This window comes from Pteropus medius, unplaced genomic scaffold (assembly GCF_902729225.1).
Source record: "Pteropus medius unplaced genomic scaffold, Ma_sr-lr_union100, whole genome shotgun sequence".
Taxonomy (NCBI): Eukaryota; Metazoa; Chordata; class Mammalia; order Chiroptera; family Pteropodidae; genus Pteropus; species Pteropus medius.
The window spans coordinates 126016-147238 of record NW_024343159.1 but is presented as its reverse complement, the minus strand read 5'-3'; the positions used below and the strand labels follow the sequence as shown (position 1 = coordinate 147238).

At 49.2% G+C, this 21223-nt stretch overlaps 4 protein-coding genes and 3 non-coding genes across 7 annotated transcripts in view; 5 read left to right on the top strand and 2 right to left on the bottom strand.

The window, feature by feature from the left end:
- Positions 1–2889: 2889 nt before the first annotated feature.
- TRNAI-UAU (transfer RNA isoleucine (anticodon UAU)) lies at positions 2890–2983 on the top strand. The gene is made up of 2 exons: positions 2890–2927; positions 2948–2983. It is a non-coding gene; the product is annotated as a tRNA-Ile (tRNA).
- Positions 2984–4297: 1314 nt separating this feature from the next.
- On the top strand, positions 4298–20837 carry LOC120606096 (uncharacterized). Its single transcript, XM_039867208.1, has 7 exons — positions 4298–4303; positions 6883–6884; positions 15339–15762; positions 16837–16843; positions 18256–18543; positions 19507–19655; positions 20363–20837. Exons 3-7 carry the CDS (start codon positions 15358–15360, stop codon positions 20795–20797), a joined length of 1284 nt encoding a protein of 427 aa, XP_039723142.1. The 5' UTR covers positions 4298–4303; positions 6883–6884; positions 15339–15357; the 3' UTR covers positions 20798–20837.
- On the top strand, positions 4734–4806 carry TRNAF-GAA (transfer RNA phenylalanine (anticodon GAA)). The gene has a single exon. It is a non-coding gene; the product is annotated as a tRNA-Phe (tRNA).
- TRNAS-CGA (transfer RNA serine (anticodon CGA)) lies at positions 5998–6079 on the bottom strand. Its single transcript has one exon. It is a non-coding gene; the product is annotated as a tRNA-Ser (tRNA).
- Positions 12955–13468, bottom strand: LOC120606179 (histone H2B type 1-C/E/F/G/I). Its single transcript, XM_039867355.1, has one exon. The coding sequence runs from the start codon at positions 13384–13386 to the stop codon at positions 13006–13008; it is 381 nt and encodes a 126-aa protein (XP_039723289.1). The 5' UTR covers positions 13387–13468; the 3' UTR covers positions 12955–13005.
- LOC120606171 (histone H2A type 1) lies at positions 13685–14166 on the top strand. The gene has a single exon (XM_039867345.1). The coding sequence runs from the start codon at positions 13709–13711 to the stop codon at positions 14099–14101; it is 393 nt and encodes a 130-aa protein (XP_039723279.1). The 5' UTR covers positions 13685–13708; the 3' UTR covers positions 14102–14166.
- The window catches only part of LOC120606178 (histone H2A type 1-H), a 19550-nt gene continuing 12020 nt past the window's right edge, over positions 13694–21223 (top strand). Inside the window, exon 1 of the mRNA XM_039867354.1 lies at positions 13694–13729. Coding sequence (XP_039723288.1) covers positions 13709–13729 — 21 coding nt within the window. The 5' untranslated portion in view covers positions 13694–13708. The remainder of the gene's footprint in view (positions 13730–21223) is intronic.

The following is a 21223-nucleotide window of genomic DNA, read 5'->3' as shown; positions in this document are numbered from 1 at the left end:
GAAGTCGTCATCTCTCTTTTCTACTGTCAAAGCCTTGCTGCAGGGGCTGTAATCCCTCAGCGACCACGTGGTGACTTTGATGCTGAGATTTCATCACACTACTCAGAATGGCGCCCAATTCAAAACTTCTGAGTTATTTATTTTTGGAATTTTGCATTTAATATTTTCAGACGAGGGTTAACCGCAGGTAATTGAAACCATGAGAATCAAAACTTCAGATAAGGAGGGTGCGACTGCATAAACCAGCTGGTAAGCTAATTTGTACTGAGTTTCAATCACTTGCAATCTAAAGAGTCCTGACTAATTTAGCCTTTGGAGGCCTAAAGAGACTACATGATAATTACCAATTTTATCATACTTACCTAAGCTCCCTTAGAGACAGGCGTCACATTTTATTTGATATTGTATCTCAGAGACTAGCAGAGTATGGACACTAGTAAATGTTGAATGCAGCCCAGCAAAAGAAATGTAACCAGAGTGTGGTGCGTTTGCAAATAGCTTAAGGGGCATGTAAATTCTCTGAAGGCCAAATGACCAAGGTCAGCTAAGAGAGAAAAACAAAGAAAGTGACTCAGCCCCGATGAAGGTTATATGTAAATACGAAGCAACGAATCCGCCCGGGCTCAATATATTATCTCATAATTGAAATTCACTGCCTGCAAAAACAAACCCTTGGTAACATCTGAATGGCTCACATAAATTGCCCAAATCAATGATCTACATCAAAGATTAAAACGATGGAATTTCTCCATAACACATGCGCATTAAACAATTAATAATAATACCCATAAGACACAGGTGCATTTCTTTAAAAAGTACTCTGCGTTCTTCAAACAATCCAACACACTTCACATTAAGCATGTTTGAAAATTTTACTGTAAATTGATAAAGACTCAGGACCGGCACTGGTGATTCTCTTCTATTAAAACCAGAGCAGCTTCCTATTGCTGGCAGCCTAGGACTCTGGTGGTTGCTCGGGGTTTTCAGAGTTCTTTCTGCTTTGGTAACTTCAAGGGTACTGTTCTCTCTGCTCAAAATATACCTCCACCCTCCTGCCAGCGAAGTCTTTCTCGCCCACCGGAATTCGGCTCGTGTTTCGCTTTATCCTCAGTCTAGATAAGAGGCACTTTCCATAGCGCTGTTTGTTCGCCTTTATTATAGCACATATCGCATGATAACTAATCATTGATGAACCTTTTTCTCTTTTTCTCACTAAAATGACACTTGCTGATAGTAGATACCGAGCTTTCTTTAGAACCGAATCATCACAAGCCAGTCAGAATTCAAATACGTGATGAATAAAATTTTTTAAAATGAATGCTACGGTAACTGCAAAATCAGTTCCAACTGTCCCAGTCCTGTCTGTTACAAAACACTGAGTTGTTTTTCAGGGACAATAGAACAAAACTACCAGCTGTGCAGCCGAAGCATGCGCGGAGGAGAGACTGTTGTAAATCACTCAGAACCAAAGGGCCTACGGCGTGACCAAACCTGAACTCCAAACACTTTCGGAAGCGAAAGGTCCGCTGTCCACGAAGCTCTGGTGCTGAAACCCCTTAAACTTAGCCGGGAAGCCTAGCTCGGAGACAGATTGGAGTTCTTCCTCTTGTCTCCTTGCGGGTGGATTTCGCATTTAAAGCCTTTTCTTTTCCTAAAAGCAGGTGCCATAGTCTTGGCTTCTGTGTGCACGGGGCAGCGAGCCCTGCTCGGTAACGCCACATTTCCGAACCTGCACGCGCTCTACAGCAAGATGAAGTTATCAGGAAACTATTTAACCCGGTGTTCGAAGAAAATAACCTGGAGAATTAAAGCTATCTTTGTAATAACCGTACTGTGTCAATGACTATATTTGCAGTTCACCCACTGAAACGCAGGGGTGTGATTTTAACTCATGTTGGTAAAAGGCGCTAATTACAAGGCACCGCGCTCAGCGATGTAAAAGGAAAATGCCACTCAGGAGTTCCAGCTGCAGGAAGGAGCTCGGAAGTCGCCACTGCATCCTAACAACGATTAAAAAGCCGAACAGACTGAGAAGCCAACAACTGTTCTTGAAACCACAAAAAAAGGGGAGGACACAGGGCAAACCCCTGCCCCCAAGACTGGAGACACGCCACGAATATAGGGAGTCACGGGCTCACCAGAGCAGAGACCCCCCAAGTCTCAGCCTTGTTATACAGGCCTCCTCCTCACTGACAAGAATTGTTCCATAAAAGCCGAAACTCTTCATATCTCGAGTGTCCGTGTGCTTTGACAGCTGCAATTTCCAAAAACAACAACAACAACAACAAAACAAGCAAAGGAGCAGATACACAAAACTCGTCTTTATAATTAGAGGCCCCAGGGAGGAACGAGGATGCTGGGTGGGCATTATGTCGCAGAGGCGGACTATCTGCCAGGAGCCTCTATCGGGGTCCAGACAGGTGGAGGAGCTGGGTGGGGGCGGGGCGGGGGACGCTGCCTCGGTCTGTGCCGCGTGCACAAAGCCGGAGTGGCTACTACTCTGGCAGTTTTCCCGCAAAGATGCCGGACTGGCTGGCTCATCGTTCGAATGCGGTTTCCGGGCGGGCTCGTGGTGGGGGACTTGGGGGACTCGGAGCTTAGCCGGCAGTGTGGGGCCGCGAGGCCGGAGCGCGGCAGGGCACTGCAGGGCGCGGCGAGGCGGAGGGTGGCGCGCTCGGCCGCTGTGCTCCCGGATCCCGGGGAAATGCTGCTTCTCGGCGGCGCACAGGAAGCATCGCAAGCATCGCATCTCTTCCGGGAGAGATGGCAGCGTCGGGATCGTCGCGTGATGTACCCCGCGGGCCGGCCTCGCGGGAGAAGTGGGCAGGTGCAGGTGCGCGCGCGTCTCGCTGCTCCGTCGAGTGTGCGCGGGCGGCGATATCAAAGCATGTTCCAGTGGCGCAATCGGTTAGCGCGCGGTACTTATACAGCAGTATATGTGCGGGTGATGCCGAGGTTGTGAGTTCGAGCCTCACCTGGAGCATGTTTTCTTCATGGTTTCGGACTCATGTCATTCTCAAACATTTCCCTCTCTTTAAAGAAAGCTAAAAAGTTATCATATTTTTCATGGCGAGACCGCGCATATTTTTCTGATGAAGTATATTTTGTCGGGATTTTTTAAAGGTTGAATCAATGAGCTGCGTGGAAAGCAATGCCAAAGCATAGCCCTCTACCTGGACTTGGTCGAACAGCAAACATACATATGACCCAGCAATTCCACCCATCCATCATCCATCTATCCATCATCTGTCTATCTATCTGATAAATGAATGTCTATACTCGCCTAAAGCTATGCACAAGAAGATTCGGTGCTATTTCTAATAACCCTAAGTTGGAAAGAATCCAAATGCCCATCAGCATTAAATTGTGGTATGTCCATTCAATGGAAGTCGATGAAAAGGAACAATCTGCATTTACACATAAAAACTGTTAATATAAGAAAAGTCCAAATCTGTAGAGAATCTCTATGAATTTATTTGAGGCAAAGTGATGACAGTTGTCAGGGAAGAAAATTTTAATGGATCGAGAAAATGCTCTAGCGAATGGCAGGTTGCGGAGGTCGGGGTTTTTCAATGACATCCGTTGGTGGTAGATTAGGGAGGTGAGAAAAAGCAAGAGAGGATTTCTGGGATTGGATAAAAAGCAAAACGGAGAAACACATGCTTCTTCCACATTGGCTAGTACAGGATAGTTAATAGATAACATTTACAGCACAGAGAGATGGTATTTGGGGAGCAAGATCACTATGAAGGGTTCTGTGGTCTCTCTCTGGTGCGAGGTTGTGCCCTGAGGGGTCTGGCAAAGGAAATTACTCTGAAATTTCAAAGATATGTTATCTTAGGTGCAAAAAGACAATAGACAGGCTCATGTAATGTGAACACTGACCTTTGTTTTGTAAAGAAAGCTGCAGATCTAGGACGTGACTACCCGCCATGACCCGCTTTTAGGAATTTTTATGTTCAGACCATCCTATGTGGTTATTCTCCCATCTCTGAGTTTGTAGGGCCCACAATGTGGCCCTCCATCCCCCTCAGCTTGTCAGGTTTAGTACGTGGCCCCTTTGTCGTCCACAAAACAGATAAGTCTCCAAGACAATATTTAGCGAAATAAGCCAGACATAAGAATGCAGATCCTAGTTGATTCGGTGTATACGAAGTCAAAACAAGTGACGCTCGTATAGTGAACGGGCTCAGGACAGTGGCTCACCTTGAAGGGTGCTAAGTCAGAGCTTGAGCAAGGGAGCTGATGGTTCCACAGGGATATAAACTTGCGAAGATGATTAAGCCATAGACTTCAGATCTGCGTACTCTACCTTTTGCAGTTTATACCTTGATAGAACAGAAGGGGACGAAATGAAAACACCCAAAAAACAGAAGATATTTTGAGGGCCAAACTATACGAGATCCCAAATGGTGTGGTCTTTGGTTCCAGGGAGCTTCCATTCCGCCCCGAATCACCGCAGCCCACGGCCAGCCAGTTTCCATCCTTAGGAACCACAGAGTTTCCTTTACCGCTGTTTTTCCTTCTTCCTGGCATACTCAGGAAACTTTGGGTGAGTTTCCCCCAGTCTGATTTTATGTTGCTACATTTATTTTCGAAATGGGCAAACATTGTATTTTCAAGAAAGAAGACCAAAACTTTCTTAGTTTTGCTGAGATATGACATCCGGAAAGAAAAGTGATAAGAATGGACTATTTAAAAATAATTGACAGAGGAACATAGCGTAAGAGCTGGCCGAAATAGCTCAGTTGGGAGAGCGTTAGACTGAAGATCTAAAGGTCCCTGGTTCGATCCCGGGTTTCGGCAAGCGTTTTCTGTGAACGCCTTTCAATTTTAACATTTACCTGACACTTCTGCAAACCATGCGGTCCGTCTCCCGCATCCCAGAAACACACTTGGGCCCTGCCGGGGCTCCTGTTCCAACAGCGGGTGTCACTGCCCACGACGTCAGTGCCTGTGTGCGACCCTAAGAGGCCCTGAACACGCGGCCCCTCTCCTTGACCCAACTCGTCTTCCTTTCCGTCGCCTTGAACCAACTTGAAAACAACAGGTCATTAAGTCACAAGTCCTTAAAGAGAAGTTCCAATTTTCAGTCCAGCGCAGACTGGATTCAATCTCCACACAAAAATTTCCCCGTGGATTTTCTAGTCCAAACACACAGGGCTGAAATAGCGCAGACTCCTTATTAAAGTCTGTGAATGAGGGAGGTAGCAAAGGAGCGAGAGAAATTCTCTCTCAAGCTCAGAAAGGTCAACGAATGTTTAAAATCATCGTCTCAAAAGAAGAGACTCCCGCAGACGGCTCGCCAGCTCAGCGGGCTAGAGCAGAGCACAGTCAACCGCAAGGCCGCGAGTTCGCTTCCCGCGCGGTCGCAGTCGCCCTCGGGGGGGTCCCTCCTCGCTCCCCGAGTCAAAGTGCCCTTAGCCTGAGGTTCACAATTTCAGCTTCCCTAGCGAAGTGCGAGGGCTGTGTGTTCTCTCCTTTTTTAAAATAAACAGCAGCACGCGAGCGCCAGGTTTGAGTCCTTATGACTGTTTTCCAAAATATTCACCTGTCCACAAAATGCAATAAAGAGGCAAGAATTCAACAGAAGTATACATTTTAAGAATCGTATGTGACAAAGAAACATAGAAACCAGAAACTAATTTTTCTAACATACATAAAATTGACTTAAAAATTACTTGAGGTGCAAAGTAGGCGAACCAGCTGAAAATGCAAAATGCATTGTAAGAGAGGGGTTTAGTCCGTTGAGGAGATGAGGTTTCATGTGAACTTGGAACTTGAGGCGAAGTCAGAAGTCAAAACACATCATCTCTGTGTCTCAATCTCTTTTGTATAAAGTGCTTCAAAAAGTGCTTGGCAAATACGATGGAGCGTTCTCCTAAATTCTGATGGCTCTCCTCGGCCTCTGGGGTCAGCACAGCATTGAGGATTGCTGTGAGAGAGTGCTTTCGGGGATAATCAGGAAGAAAAACTGCTCTACACGGAAAACGTGAGCGCTGTGAGCAGGACTTGAACCTGCGCGGGGAAACCCCACTGGATTTCGAGTCCAGCGCCTTAACCACTCGGCCATCACAGCCTCGGTAGGGACCCCGAGACATCTGCCATGCTGCGTGGAGGGCGGAGACCACCCATTCTTCAGTTTCTCCAAGAAAACCTTCTCCTACCCCAAGCTTACGTATTTCACTTGGCAATTTCAACTTTTCAGACAGGCCCAAACCCTTGGCAGTATACTCAACTCATCCCTTCATTCCGCCCGTAGGGAGTTCTCTCTGCTCTACCTTCGAATGTTGTCTGCTGAAAAACTCACCACCCAACTGCTCCCACCCTGGTCCAAGACACCCTCATCTCTAACACGAAATATTGCAAAGCCTCTTAGTAAGTTTCCTTCTTCACCCTTTCTTTTCAGTCCATGAAAAGCCTTTTTGAGATCTTTTTGAACATAAAGCACTTTAAAGCACAGCTTTGCTCAAAACCCGACAGCATGTCCTCACCTCATCAGAGCGAATGCGGGAGTCCTCGCTGGGCGGCCAGGTTGTGGGTGACCTCGCTTGTGGGCTCAGTGACTGCTGGCTCCTTTGTTCTTTGTCCGGACACCGGGCACTCTGCTGTCTCAGGGGCTCTGCTCTGACTGCTTTCCTGCTGCAACGCTGTCGCTTTGACGAATGTGTGACTCAGTCCCTTACCCGGAAACACAGCCAGAACATTAGATCTAAAACTGTGAATCCCCCTCATGCCAGCGCTCGTCCCATTCTGTGCTTTGTGCCTCCATGTCGCTCATGGTCATTTAACACGCTGTGGAACGCGCTCGGTCTGTGCTCTGTTAGCGTCTATGTAAAAGATCAATAAATGCCGGATTTAACAACAGGGCATAAATGGGAGCTGTTACTATCGTTCCAGCTATTTCTTTCCCATTATTAGTTTCAACATGACATCTGAAGGGGATCAGAACGTGCCACCCCAAATAGGCCACTTTGGTGTAAGAATTATTTCGGAGGTGATGACAAACAGCAAACACAGGAAGGGCTCTGTTATGCGCCCCCCCGCCAGCTCCACCACCCTCTAAAAGCAGGGCATAGGTTTCCTTTGCAGAGCTGGTCTCCCTCCCATCCCGGTACCAGGTGGGAAGTGGGCACCAAGTTGGGTCTGCACCGCAGACTTTCCTAAACAGCCCTTATTTCCCACTGGTCCCCCCAGTTCACCTTCCCACAGCGACGGCCTCTGGCTTCCCACATGCCCCTGGCCTTGGTCTGGTTGCCTCTCCGCACTTTGTCGCCCTTTGTTAAATGATACTTTAAGCTTTGAGTCTAACTACTCTGGGGGTTTTCACTTTTCTGAGAAGCCTCCATGCATTTAAAATTAAAATAAAAAATATTAAAATCAATAAATTTTGTAAACTGTTTCTCTTGATAATCTGGTTTTTGTCAGTTTAATTCATAGGTCTTACTAACAAACCTAAGAGAGTAGAGAAAAAAGCTTTTCCTCCCTACATATGGAAACTGCAAAGGTCAGGGCTTTGGGAGTTCGAAGAAAATATACCCACATCTAGTAGGATATTTAAAAATGAGCTGTTGAGCCAGGCAAAGTCATGTTTGAATTGTAACTCACATGCTAGCAACACTTTGGCAAGACAGGTTATTAGTGTCTTGAAATTAGAAAAATAATGCCTTCCTCAGAAAGGCATGGTAGGAGTTCGGTCTTACAGCCAGTATCCATCAAGTGCCTGTCATGAACTGGGCACTTGCAAGGCTGTGTGGGCTTCCCGACAGCAAGAGCGAACCCCGCTGCCGACCTCATGCTACACTGCGGCGAGAGACAGACAGCGATTAACTTATCACACCGACTAGTGCAAGCAGAGAGAGTGCACGGTACTGTGGGAAGTCCGGGCGGTTGGTGAGCGGCGTTAAGGAGTCTTCCTTATGAAAGCCACAGCCCGGATGAGCCCTGCGCACGAGCCCGAGACAACCAGGCGGAGAGGCCTGTGCGACGCTTTCGGCCAGAGGTGACCCAATGAGCCTAGCCCAGTGGTGGGAGAGGCTGGTTGCTCAGAGCAGGGAGCACAGACCGCAGGAGACGGTGAGCTGTGGCTCCGGGGTGGAGGCGACCTGAAGGGCTGGCATGTGGGCAGTTACACACGGCGAGTGTCGTGACACAAAGCATCTCTAAAATGTGCACTATCGGTCAGACTTGTGAAATGCTAGTTTCTGTCCGTTCCTTTCATCCAGTCAAAATATCCAGAATGAGATCAGGTGCGACTTCACCTGTAAGGAGAGCCAAAAGTTAAAGTGCCCCCGATAAGTGTGAAAGAACTGCCATGAGTCTTCGTGGCCCTGGTGGCCCTGGTGGCCCTGGTGGCCCTGGTGGCCAGACCGGCCGCTCCCAGCGCGGCTCCGCCCGCGGACCGCAGGCTCTGCCGCCCCCTCGTGGTCACTTCGCGCAGACGCGGTGCTGGCAGAGTTTTTGACACCTGGGCACCACACCGAGTAATGTCCCTCCTCCCGGCGGTACATTCAGTCCAGGAGAAAAACTGTCCTTCTTAAACTCGTGCTTTTTAACAAAATGTCACGAAACGCACAAACAAGTCATGAAACTTTTAAACCCTCTCATTTTCTGAGAAATCCCTCAAACCGAGCTACCCTTACGTGGATCCACCCGATCTGCAGCGGGGCATGGACGCGAATGGGACTAAATGGGAGGACACGGGCCGGACCGAGGGGAGAAGGCTGCGCCCTCCGAAGGCGGGACGTCTGGACATGACGAGAGACACTGGAGACCAACCTTTAATTCTTGAAGTGTAGATGTCATCAGTGAAGGTGTTTTTAAAAATCAAAGTGTCATTGAACATGCATTAAACTGAACTCATATTAAATATACTGTTCAATGAAAAAAATGTGTCATTGATGCGTACATTCAATAAGCTTAGCAAACAAAAACCAGGAAAAACATTTTTAAAACTATAAGTAGCCAAATTATACTGAAATGCTTGAAAAACCAAAGTTTAAAAAGAAATCTTAAAAGCAGCTAGAGAGAAACGATAATACATTTTAAGTTAAACAAAGGTTAAATGAAACAATAAATATCTCCTCAAAGGGAGGCAAGGAACAAAGGACAAGTGGGACAAACGGAAACAAATGACATAGTGATTGACTTAAGTCCAATTATAAATAAGTGCACTTAATGTAAATGGGACAAATACTTAACTAAAGGGCAGAGATTGGTAGACTATAAACAGTGTCCAACCTCTTCGGCACTAGGGACCAGTGCTCCTCTGAAAATCTAATGCCTGCCGATCTGAGGTGGAGCCGAGGCGGTGATGCTAGTCTAGAGCCGGGGAGTCTGGTGGCTGCAAATACAGAGGAAGCTTCGCTCACTGGCCCACCACTCACCTCCTGATGCGCGGCCCAGTTCCTAACAGGCCATGGACCAGTACTGGTCCGTGGCCTGGGGTTTGGGGCCCCTGGACTAGATAATAAAATAAAATAAAGAAAAACAGGAGCCAACTATGTCCTGCTTACAAGAGACACACATGAAAAATAAGGCCATAGGCTGAAAGTAAAGTGGTGGGGAAAGATGTGCCATGAGACACCAGCCATCAGAAGCCGGTGTGGATACATCAAGATGAGACGGAGCTGGCATCAAGGTGAAAAGTGAGACCAAAGATGAAGAGGGATGTTTCATAGTGATAAAATGATCAGTTCGTCAGAATGACATATTTATTCTTATATGAAGCAAAACTGAGAAAATGAAAACAAGAAATAGAATCAGGACGATGGTTGGTGATTTTAAAGATCCAATTGAGTAGCCGATGAGAAATTTAAAGAAAAGCGGGTAACTATGTAGGGATCTAGAACTTGAACCATGGCTATCAACCAATCAACTTGACTAAACTGGCATTTATAAGACTCTACGTCCAACCACTGCAGAACACACATTATATTCAAGTGCACATGAAAAATTCACCAAAACAGGGCCATCGAGCAAGTCTTGATAAATTTTAAAGAATTAACATAATTTAAAAATGTTTTCTGACAACAATAGAATTAAACTAGAAGTTAATACTAAAAGAAAATTCTATTTGAAAATTCTCGGATATTGGGAAACTCACACATTATGCATCTAGATGACCCACAGTCACAGTAAAAGTACAATGAAAACTAGAAAATACTTTGAAGTGAAAAAATGAAAATACAAAATGCAACTAAAGCAGCATTTGGAGGGAAATATGTGGCTTCAAATGCACAGATTAGAAAAAAAGGAAAGGTTTAAGACTAGGAAAATTTAAGGAGAAAATGATGTTTTGTATTTTAAGCCAAATTTCACGTGTGTGCTATGCTGAGAATGGCTTCAGAGGGCCAGTCCTGAGAACAGGAGGAGGCTGTTGCGGACTGTGGTGAGGAAGAGGTATTGAAGTTCCCCACAGGGGCCAATAGGAGAACACAAAGGAAAAGCATTTCACATACATTGAAGGCAAAATCAGCTTGGCTTTGAGATGTTTTGATGATGGGCAAGGCAGTGCGAGGGGTCAAGTCTAACCACACGTTTCCAGTGGGATCGATGTCAGCTGAGTCGTTATCCATGGTGCAGTCACGATCACATTCACTTCACACGTCTAACGCTCCCTGGTTGGACAACCACGTGGAGACTCTTCCGGCCATTTCTCTTTCCCCAACATTTTCTACCATCACCATGCCTTTCCTCTCTCCCTTTCAGGGACATTTCTTTTAAGTCAATTCACCAAACTTTATCCGGTGTTCATTGTTGACGATGAACACCCGGACATGAAGGAAGGACCGCGGGGCTGGCCTAGACAATGGTAGGCCTACGTAAAGAGCACGAAGGAGCTGCCCATCTGAAGGTTCCAAGCCAGGGAACGTTTACCAGGGAGGAGGTTTGAATAACTAACAATGCAGGTCAGGAAAGAAATAGTATTTCAATTAAAGAGAAGCCCCTTTAGCAAAGACACAACTGAGAGTGTCCAGGACTTTTTAAGTTGTTCTGTAATCTTTCATCATTTGGCACAGTCACGAACTCACCTCTTCTGGAGGTACATGTTAGCAGTGATTACGTGCAATTCCATTCTAAAGAAATGTCAGTCTTCAGATGCTCAGCAAAGAAGGAACTGATCTGGACCATTATCGTGAAGAGCAAGAAGCTGCTCAGGATGCAACCCATCGCTTGCAGAATTCTGTGCTCATCACTAAGGATGGGGGAGTAGGCACTTGTAGAGACAGAAATAATTTTAAGATCTATCTTAGAGGGACAAAATAAACAGAGCAGATAAAACAGAAATCCTTTTATTTTTAGGGTTTGATATTTTTTTCAGGCCTCTTATGTAAAAATCTGTCCAGAAAACAGCTGAAGACTTTAGACCACGAAATGATTTTCCATTCGCCTCTAGTCTCCTGCTACATTCTTTGTTTTATCACTGACCACTGTGCTTCTAAGACAACACCGTAGTCTCTTCTTTTCACACATTTCCGAGATGTCCTATAGTCCAGAACCATTTAAAAAGTAGGCAAATCACAGCACTTATCTTAAAGTTTAAATTAGGACTTTTAACCCTTTCTTTTCTTTTTTCCTCTCTTACCTTCCTTTAGAATAAGGCTAAGAATGAAAAAGCAAGGGAAATTGCAGGTTTACTAGGAGATATAGTAAGTAGCTGGGAAGATTCAAAGGTAGAGGACTTAGCCTCTCCACCACGGCCCACGGGCTTCGGCACACTATCCACGGTTCCTCAGAGATCATCGATGAATGTTTCTACATATTACTTTGAAATTAGAAAGACCATTAGCCATTCAATGGTCCATCGTGAAAAAATTATTGCACGCCAAATCCATTCCAAGTGTGCTGAGGGTTCTGAGGTTGCAAAGACAATGAAATCTCTCTCGGTAACCAGACACAGCAAACATACCCGAAAGGACTTGTTTTTGGATCTGTCGAATCTCTGTCCCTTGATCTCAAATGGCAAGATGAAGGGGCAAACCTCAGCTGAGCATGGCTACCTCTCTACTGCTAATACCACAACGTGGAGGCAAGTATTCTGAGTCCTAAACGACTCTTAGTGTCTGTACGAAGGACACCGCTCAGCCTTCTACCCCTGTCCTCCTAAGCGGTGTGAAGTCTGAGCATCGGAGGTTGCATTCCGTGTGCATTCAGGTTGGTTCCTAGTCACCTAGAGAAAATCTCTCCTTTTAGAGGTTTGGACCAGGAAAAGCAGACAGGAGGCCCGGCTGAAGCCTGAACCCCCAATCTCCTCTTTCCGGGCCGGTGCTATGACAATGAAGCCGCAGAGCAGACTCAATGCTTGTCCAGGTTACATATTATTTGGATATGATGTTACATTTCTCAATTGTAATGAGCTCAGTGACTGGCTTGTCAGGTGATTGTGAAACAAAAAAAGAATAGATCTCCTACCTCAGTGGAAACCCGAGAAGAATGTGCTTCCGGAAGGATGGACACGGGGACTAACATGGCTCACAGCTGGGTTGGTCTCTGGAACCCTCAGCAGGAGTCACCTTGCTCAAAGTTACTTCCACCCCTGGGGGCAGCTCAAACCCAAGACTGGGTGATGGGAGGCCTGCCCTCCCTGCCAGGCTCAGCTCAGGACATTGCTGGACACCCCAGGGAGGTCAGCTGAGGCCTGTCACAACCACATCTAGTTCAAATTCTGCCTGGTCACGGCCCTGCTCCCTCGCCTTTTGTGATTTCCCTGGCGAATTGTTGCCCTCCTTGAAATTTTCAGATGTTGAAGCTATCCAGTCAAGACTGGGAGGAGTTATGTGCGAAAAGTTTGAATAGTACAAATTATAGAAAAATGCAAACTTCTTTTTGTCTGAACAGATGCCACAGCTAACACAAACCTACAGTTAAATGCTGCTTTTCAAGATGTCCCCAGACGCATCTCACCACACACAAAAGAGATAGGCAAAGTGAGCAAGCTCTTTCTTTTATGAATTAAGTGGCTCTGAAAAGAGCCTTTGGGTTAAAGGGTGGCTGCAGAGGGACTCACTTGGAGCTGGTGTACTTGGTGACGGCCTTGGTGCCCTCGGACACGGCGTGCTTGGCCAGCTCCCCGGGCAGCAGCAGGCGCACGGCCGTCTGGATCTCCCGCGACGTGATGGTCGAGCGCTTGTTGTAGTGCGCCAGGCGCGACGCCTCGCCCGCGATGCGCTCGAAGATGTCGTTCACGAACGAGTTCATGATGCCCATGGCCTTGGACGAGATGCCGGTGTCGGGGTGCACCTGCTTCAGCACCTTGTACACGTACACCGAGTAGCTCTCCTTGCGGCTGCGCTTGCGCTTCTTGCCGTCCTTCTTCTGCGCCTTGGTCACCGCCTTCTTGGAGCCCTTCTTCGGGGCGGGCGCCGACTTGGCGGGCTCGGGCATGGTCGGGAGGAGCCGCCGGAGGACACGGGACACCACAGCGAGGACGAGCCGGACGGAGTGCGGGCCCTCTGGGTTCGCAGCCTCTTAAAGGACGCGCTGAATAAGGTCGCGTCCGATTGGTGGTGAATCCTGGAAACGTCACCTGTCGACGTCGACCAGTCAGTGAGGCGTTTTTCAAACGCAGGAGTCCATTGGCTGAAGTGGAAGCGCTTGAACTCTTCGCCAATGGCGCGGATTCCCTTTCGCGCCCAGGACCCACTATAAAGAGCGCCGCTCTGGGCGCCGGCGTCAGACCTCACTCGGGCGAGCGGTTCCTTCCATCATGTCCGGACGCGGGAAGCAGGGCGGCAAGGCGCGCGCCAAGGCCAAGACGCGCTCGTCGCGGGCCGGGCTGCAGTTCCCCGTGGGCCGCGTGCACCGCCTGCTCCGCAAGGGCAACTACGCCGAGCGGGTGGGCGCCGGCGCGCCCGTGTACCTGGCGGCCGTGCTGGAGTACCTGACGGCCGAGATCCTGGAGCTGGCGGGCAACGCGGCGCGCGACAACAAGAAGACGCGCATCATCCCGCGCCACCTGCAGCTGGCCATCCGCAACGACGAGGAGCTCAACAAGCTGCTGGGCAAAGTCACGATCGCGCAGGGCGGCGTGCTGCCCAACATCCAGGCCGTGCTGCTGCCCAAGAAGACCGAGAGCCACCACAAGGCCAAGGGCAAGTAGAAGCCTGCTTTTGTTTGCAGCAGCTCGAACAGGCCGAGTCCAAACCAAAGGCTCTTTTCAGAGCCACCCACGTTTTCACTAAAAGGGCTGCGTGTCCTGATTTAAGTCTCTGGTTGCAAACTGCCTTTACCCCAGTTGGCCGGTAGGTGTCAGCACTTCACTCCACAACGCGAAACTGACCCTTAATTTGAAAGTTACAACAAACATGAAAGTTACTATCGGCCAAGTGAAACGGATACAGAGACACTTTGTTTCACAGGTAATTAGGGCAATCAGTGCAGCTGGCCTCAGGGTTAATGTGAGGAAAAGATGAAGTGGAGAACAATGCTTGGTCAAAGGTAGACATTTAGATGCAAATCGAGTTAGTGCCCCACAAAGCAATAAAACCACCCTCCAGGCTGTGCGGTATTGAGAGAATTTGTTTTGTATTTTAAGTGGACTCGCCGCCTGTAATCCGCCCGTCTCCCACTCTGCGGGGCCCTCACCCCTGGTAAGCAGGAACGCATCACTGCTTGTCCCCGGTCGTGTCTTTCAGGCCGAGCCTAACGGGCTTCAGCAGGACTTCGAAGAGGCACGGTGATCTTGTACCATTTACAAGTCGGGGTTTTTAACCCCATTTCACAGAAACCCAGTAAATTGTGAAACCCAGTGGGAGGGCTTTACCACGAGGACGCTGTGAGTGAAAGTTCATGTTCATGTAGTTCCAACATTAAGTGAAATTACATCAGAGTTTTGGTGCATTTAGAAAATCTGGAAAAACAGATTTTAAAAAATCTAAGCTTAGAGAAGTGAAGCAATTGACTTGAACTTAGGCTTCCCAAACTTGAATGAAGCTAAAAAAAAAAAAAAGTCTCTTAGCCAATCACGTCTTGCGCGCGCCTTTTCAAATCGATCAAAAGAAAACCAGTTTCGAATGCCCAAAATTAAAAATTTATTCAGCAATTAAGATCTATCGCTGCAGTTAAGGTAGACCCCTGCAGTAACTGATGTTCTATTCTGCCCAGAAACGGCCTGAGTCGGTAGAGGCCAGAGAGGGTTGAAACAGCGGCGGTTGAGGGGGCGGGTGGAGGAAGAAGCCGACTTCGGTCTGAAGGCCCGGAGGTCACGCGACCGGAAAGCGGCCGCCGCTCCCAATCGGTGCCCCGCGAGCCGTGCGGGACAGACGCCGGGTCCAATCAGAGCGGGGCTCGCGTGATATATACGGGTGGCGGGGCGCCCTCCCGCCCGCATCGGCCAGGCGCTCTCGTGAGGTCGCGATGGCTCGCACGAAGCAGACGGCGCGCAAGTCCACGGGCGGGAAGGCTCCGCGCAAGCAGCTGGCCACCAAGGCGGCCCGCAAGAGCGCGCCGGCCACCGGCGGCGTCAAGAAGCCGCACCGCTACCGGCCCGGCACGGTGGCGCTGCGCGAGATCCGCCGCTACCAGAAGTCCACGGAGCTGCTGATCCGCAAGCTGCCCTTCCAGCGCCTGGTGCGCGAGATCGCGCAGGACTTCAAGACCGACCTGCGCTTCCAGAGCTCGGCCGTCATGGCGCTGCAGGAGGCGTGCGAGGCCTACCTGGTGGGGCTGTTCGAGGACACCAACCTGTGCGCCATCCACGCCAAGCGCGTCACCATCATGCCCAAGGACATCCAGCTGGCGCGCCGCATCCGCGGGGAGCGGGCCTGAGCTCCGCCCCTGGCAGCTTGAAACCCAAAGGCTCTTTTCAGAGCCACTTCCGTCCTCACAGACAGGAGCTGTTACGCTCGCCGCCCGCTTGGCTGTTATGAACGCGGTCAGGGCACAACTGTGGAAAGTGGGGGAAAGTTACTCTGCCCGTTTCGTTTTCTCAAGGAAAATAGGTGTAAATGTCATTGCAAGGCCTCCCCTGGGTCCCTTTATAGTAGCTACTCAGAGAAACTGTTGCTTAGCGGTGGTTACAAAGGCCACGATGTCTCGGCGATAGTACCACTTGGACCACTGACAATCCAGGTGAAGGATCCCGCCCTCTGGTAAGTTCCTCTGCCAACTAAGAAAGGTGGGGCTCATAGCATCACATTTCCCCGCTTTGGATCTGAACCGTCTGGCATCAGTCCTGGTTAGGTCTGTTCTCTGACGCGTCCAAGGAGGCTGGTATTTCCAGAGAATTTTTGTTGAGTTACCTTTCCCATAGTTTAGCAGCAGCACCTGGTAACCCTTCAAGACAAAGGTCTTAGTGTTACTTTCCTTCACACCCACTCCACGATCCTATATGAAATTAGCGAAGTAGCCCTGTCACATTTACTAGCTTTCTGGAGCCTGGTAATGGAGAGCAGCATGAGGAGCAGACACAGGTCGGTGCCAGCCACCTGCGGATGGGCCCTGGAGGTCAATCATCTGTCATACTGGTGACTCCCCTAAAGTGGAAGCTTTAGTGAGGCCATTTAGGGGCAGTGATTCCCCCAGCCCCGCGGAGGACCTCCCTATGACTCCTCATGCCTTACATAGTGACTGCAGGGCCCATGTATGTCAACACGCACACATGAAATAATAGCTTCAGGAATGTTCCCCTCGACTCTGTGCGAACCTACATTTTAAAACTTTAATAAATATTGCCCCTACTCTCTCCCCACAGAATATCGTGCCATAGGAAAGGCTGAAGACTTCTTTTGTTCTCTTTGTTGTTGTAACCCCAGAGCAGAAAAGGCCTGACAGGCAGCGGGCGCTCCTTACATTCCAGTTGAATGAGAGTGTTGCTGCTTTGCTGCTGTCTTTTAGGCTGGAGGTAGCTCCCACTCAGCCTCAGGCATCTGCAGGGTTTCCCGCCTCCTGCCTTCCTCTTTCCTTCCCACATGCTTTTTGTCACTACTCTTACATGGTGAGTACGTAGAATACTGACAACAATTATGTAAACTTTTACAGTTTTCAAAGTATTTTCACTTGTTTTGTGTGTGTGATCCTGACCACAGCCTTTGGGGCTCAGACAGGGCATCGTTACTTCCTCTCTAGGTCTAGAAAAGTTTGTCCTTTCCAAAGGGACTCGAGTATTAGGGGCAAAGTCAGCAGAACTCTGTGCAGAAATCTTTCAGCACGCCTAAGGAGGGAAGGCAGAGGTTGGAATCAGCCTCCTATGGCTGTAAGAAAATAAAGGAGAATGAGTTTCTAGTAGTTGCTGTTGTTTTTAAGCAGGAACAAAGGGGCCTCTTTTCCTTTAAGGGGAAAGGCAGAGTTTGGGCCTAGCAAAGGTGCTTTTAGGAAATGTGCAAAAACTCTTTGATACCCTCTCAATCTTCTCTTTTGTCCAAAAATGCGACATATGCCCAATGTCCCTCACTGTCTTTGGAATTTTCATGCTTATGTGAATTTCCCATGGGCATGTATTAAAAGATTGACTTTCTCCTGCCAATTTGTGTCTGTTAACTTGATGTTTAGCCCAGCTAATAGAACTTAGAAGATGGGAAGAAAATTATTAGTTTTTTAAACCTCCACCTTGTGGACGTTTTAACATCAACCTTTCCTATCCATGAGCAGGGTGCATCCTTCCATTTATTTGTGTCTTCTTCAATTGTTTCCTTCAATGTCTTACAGTTTTCTGAGTACAGCTCTTTTATTACCTTCGTTAGATTATTCCTAGATGTTTTATTCTTTTTGACACAATCATAAGTGGGATTGTTTTCTTACTTTCTCTTTCTGAGTTATTGGTGTATAAAAATGAAGCTGACTTCTGAATATTAATTTTGTATCCGACTTTACTGAATTCATTTATGAATTTTAATAGTTTTGGTGAAATCTTTAGGGTTCTCTCTATACAGTATCATATCATCTGCAAGTAATGGCAGTTTTACATCTTCCTTTCCAATTGGCATGCCTTTTTCTCCTGTTTGTTGTGGCTAAGACTTTCCGTTCTATGCTGAATAAAAGCGAAAGTGGAATCCTTGTATTGTTCCTGATCTTAAATAGCTTTCAACACTTCATCTAGTTGAGAATGATAACTGAGGGGTTGTCTTATCTGGTCATTAGACGTTTTCTAAACCAAGGGGTGTAATTAAGCTCCGCCCTTTCCGTTTTCCTGGAAATGTGTGCTTGGGGCCTGCAGAGTTCCCAAACAGGTCCGCGGCGCCACTATATAAAACGCTGCCTGCAAAGTCTGGTAGTTCGTTTGTGTACCTGTTGTAAAAATGTCTGGTCGCGGGAAAGGCGGAAAGGGGCTCGGCAAGGGGGGCGCCAAGCGCCACCGCAAGGTGCTGCGCGACAACATCCAGGGCATCACCAAGCCCGCCATCCGGCGCCTGGCGCGGCGCGGCGGCGTCAAGCGCATCTCCGGGCTCATCTACGAGGAGACCCGCGGGGTGCTCAAGGTCTTCCTGGAGAACGTGATCCGGGACGCCGTCACCTACACGGAGCACGCCAAGCGCAAGACGGTCACGGCCATGGACGTGGTCTACGCGCTCAAGCGCCAGGGCCGCACGCTCTACGGCTTCGGGGGCTGAGTCTGAACCCCGGCTCGCTTTCTGCAGCAAAACCAAAGGCCCTTTTCAGGGCCGCCCACTCCCTCTCGGGAAGAGCTGTGCGCGGCGGTCGTGCTCGGGGTGTCTTGGCGTCGTGGTTTGTGTTTGATGTCAGCGCGGTCTTTACTTTCCTCATAACTCAGACGTGGGTGGTGACTCCGTCACCACAGGCGTTACCCAGACGGCGTAGTGACCCAGTAGCGGCGGCTTCTGCCAATCCGGCGGGAGACAGGTCTCATGTCGGTTACAGGTAGGAATAAGAGGAAGCCCATGTTGTCCCAGCTCCCCAATGGAGGGGGAAGCTCCCGAATCCCCAGCTTTCTCCTGCGGCGTCGCTGCCCGCCCCCTTGTTCCCTGTAAGAGGCTCAAATACCGGCCGTAGTTCCGCCGAGGAGGCGGTTGACAGTGACGCCGACCCTTGGAAGCGCCCCAGCCTAGATCTTAGTTCTTGGGTGCGGGCGGAATTTCTATAAATGCACGACTTATGGAGCCTGCTAGGGGCTGCTGACTTCTCAGAGGAACCCAGAGCAATTAAAATAAACCACGCTGCCAGCAAAACGCTGGGTGTCACTTTCTAGCCTATTTGCCCCGAGCGGCGTCAGGAAGGGTCGGCACACGTGGTCCTCGCCCGCCCCTCCCCCCGCCCCGCCCCCGCTCCCGCTGTCAGGCATCGTGCTGAGTGGTGTCACCTCCAAACCCGGTGGGTTTGGTTTTAAATGTAGCTAACTGGGCCTTGCTGGTTTCCGTTCAGGCTGTGCCCCTCGCTAAGCCGGAGCTACACAGTTTGTAAATTATCGTTCATCAGTCAGTGCTCTAACTCGGGTCTCTTACTTCCTCTGAACCCGAGGGCCTAAGTTTGCATGTGTGAAGAGGGGCGCCCTCCTGCGGCGACAGGCTCTCCGGCGGCTCCTGCCGCCTCCCCCCGCCCTCTGCCTTCTAGCTCCCGCCGCCGCGTGTTTCGCGGGCTCCGCCTCCAGGCGCTGCCTCTACTGCCTCAGGGGCCGGAGTGCTCCAAGCCTACATATCAGCACTCAAAGTCCCATCTTGGTGCCACCCACGAAATCTAAGAGGCATGAAAGTTTTTTTCAGGTCAGCTACCTGAGTTCAGGTTAACATGGACTTTGCAAATTCGCTTAGGAACTTAAACTATATAACTTGCCACAAAAAGTGGGTTTTGGTACCACCCACACCTCTCTATCTCCAGTATGTCCTTCGCCTACTACAGTGGCCAAACTTTCGGTGACTCAAATCTACACCACTTGTTTTGACACTTTTAGTGAGAGCCGGGATCATTTGCCCATGTCCATTACGTTGGCGCTAGTGTCAAGGGCAGAATAGGTAGGACATTGCCCAAATACCATCGTCATCTTTTACAGAAAAAGGGCCGACCCTTCCTCAAAAACAAGGTTTTTGAGCAGTTTTTAAATATGCTCAAGTTTGAAACCAGCTCAGCACAAATTTGAAACCCTTCAACGCCCACAATCAATGCCACGGTTCCTTTTCAGCTTCATTAAACTATGTTTGTCAAGATTTCAATTCATGACTCCTTTTTGTTTAAAGCAGTGCACAGCATTTTCAGATTTTCAAGACAAAATTTTCTTAAGGATTTGTGATGCTTCCTAGCGATAAGCCAGTAAGATCGAAGTAGAGGCGGGAAAATACATCCTTTCTTTAGAGGATCAAACCGAGAACTAATTTGTTGGGGAGGGGAGGAGCAGGGCGGTGCCCCGGGGTGCGGTCCAATCGGGGCGCGGGGATCTCTATAAATAGTGGGATCGCTGGGTCTCTACCATTAGTTAAGTAGTTTCCTCTACTTAGCCATGGCTCGGACCAAGCAGACGGCGCGCAAGTCCACGGGCGGGAAGGCCCCGCGCAAGCAGCTGGCCACCAAGGCGGCCCGCAAGAGCGCGCCGGCCACCGGCGGCGTCAAGAAGCCGCACCGCTACCGGCCCGGCACGGTGGCGCTGCGCGAGATCCGCCGCTACCAGAAGTCCACGGAGCTGCTGATCCGCAAGCTGCCCTTCCAGCGCCTGGTGCGCGAGATCGCGCAGGACTTCAAGACCGACCTGCGCTTCCAGAGCTCGGCCGTCATGGCGCTGCAGGAGGCGTGCGAGGCCTACCTGGTGGGGCTGTTCGAGGACACCAACCTGTGCGCCATCCACGCCAAGCGCGTCACCATCATGCCCAAGGACATCCAGCTGGCGCGCCGCATCCGCGGGGAGAGGGCGTGAATTTTTATGACATTCTAAAATTAATACGCCCCACTCCAAAAGGCTCTTTTCAGAGCCCCTCAATTCTGCTAAAAGATCTGTTGCTCCTGTAGAGAACACGGCAGTCACACGTGAAAGTTCGCATATTCCCACGAGTAGCAATCGTGGCTACATGGTGACAGCCTCACCACTGTATACTGAGAGTATGGGCGACGCAGGCAGGTTCTGTGTATCCTGTGAATCTCGCGCGGCAAAACCTGCCCGGATTCGGCGCCGTGAGCATCCGTTTCTGTATAAGCGTTCTTTTAACGACTCATTTTATAAAACTGGACATTCGGCTAACAAGCAACAGGATAAGGATTGCAAGAGGGTTTAGAATCTTGCTAGCTTTTCTGTTTTGGTGTAACGTTTACAAAGTATGCTCTGGGCTTTGCCTGAGTGACTGGG

Bases quoted from the DNA above. Each gene is read 5' to 3' on its own strand.
- LOC120606179 (XM_039867355.1), bottom strand. From the start codon at position 13,386: ATGCCCGAGCCCGCCAAGTCGGCGCCCGCCCCGAAGAAGGGCTCCAAG.
- LOC120606096 (XM_039867208.1), top strand. From the start codon at position 15,358: ATGGCTCGCACGAAGCAGACGGCGCGCAAGTCCACGGGCGGGAAGGCT. The intron at 18,544-19,506 runs GCTGAGTCTGAA...TCTGCCTTCTAG, and splicing joins CACGCTCTACGGCTTCGGGG to CTCCCGCCGCCGCGTGTTTC. The intron at 19,656-20,362 runs GTCAGCTACCTG...CTCTACCATTAG, and splicing joins GGCATGAAAGTTTTTTTCAG to TTAAGTAGTTTCCTCTACTT.
- LOC120606171 (XM_039867345.1), top strand. From the start codon at position 13,709: ATGTCCGGACGCGGGAAGCAGGGCGGCAAGGCGCGCGCCAAGGCCAAG.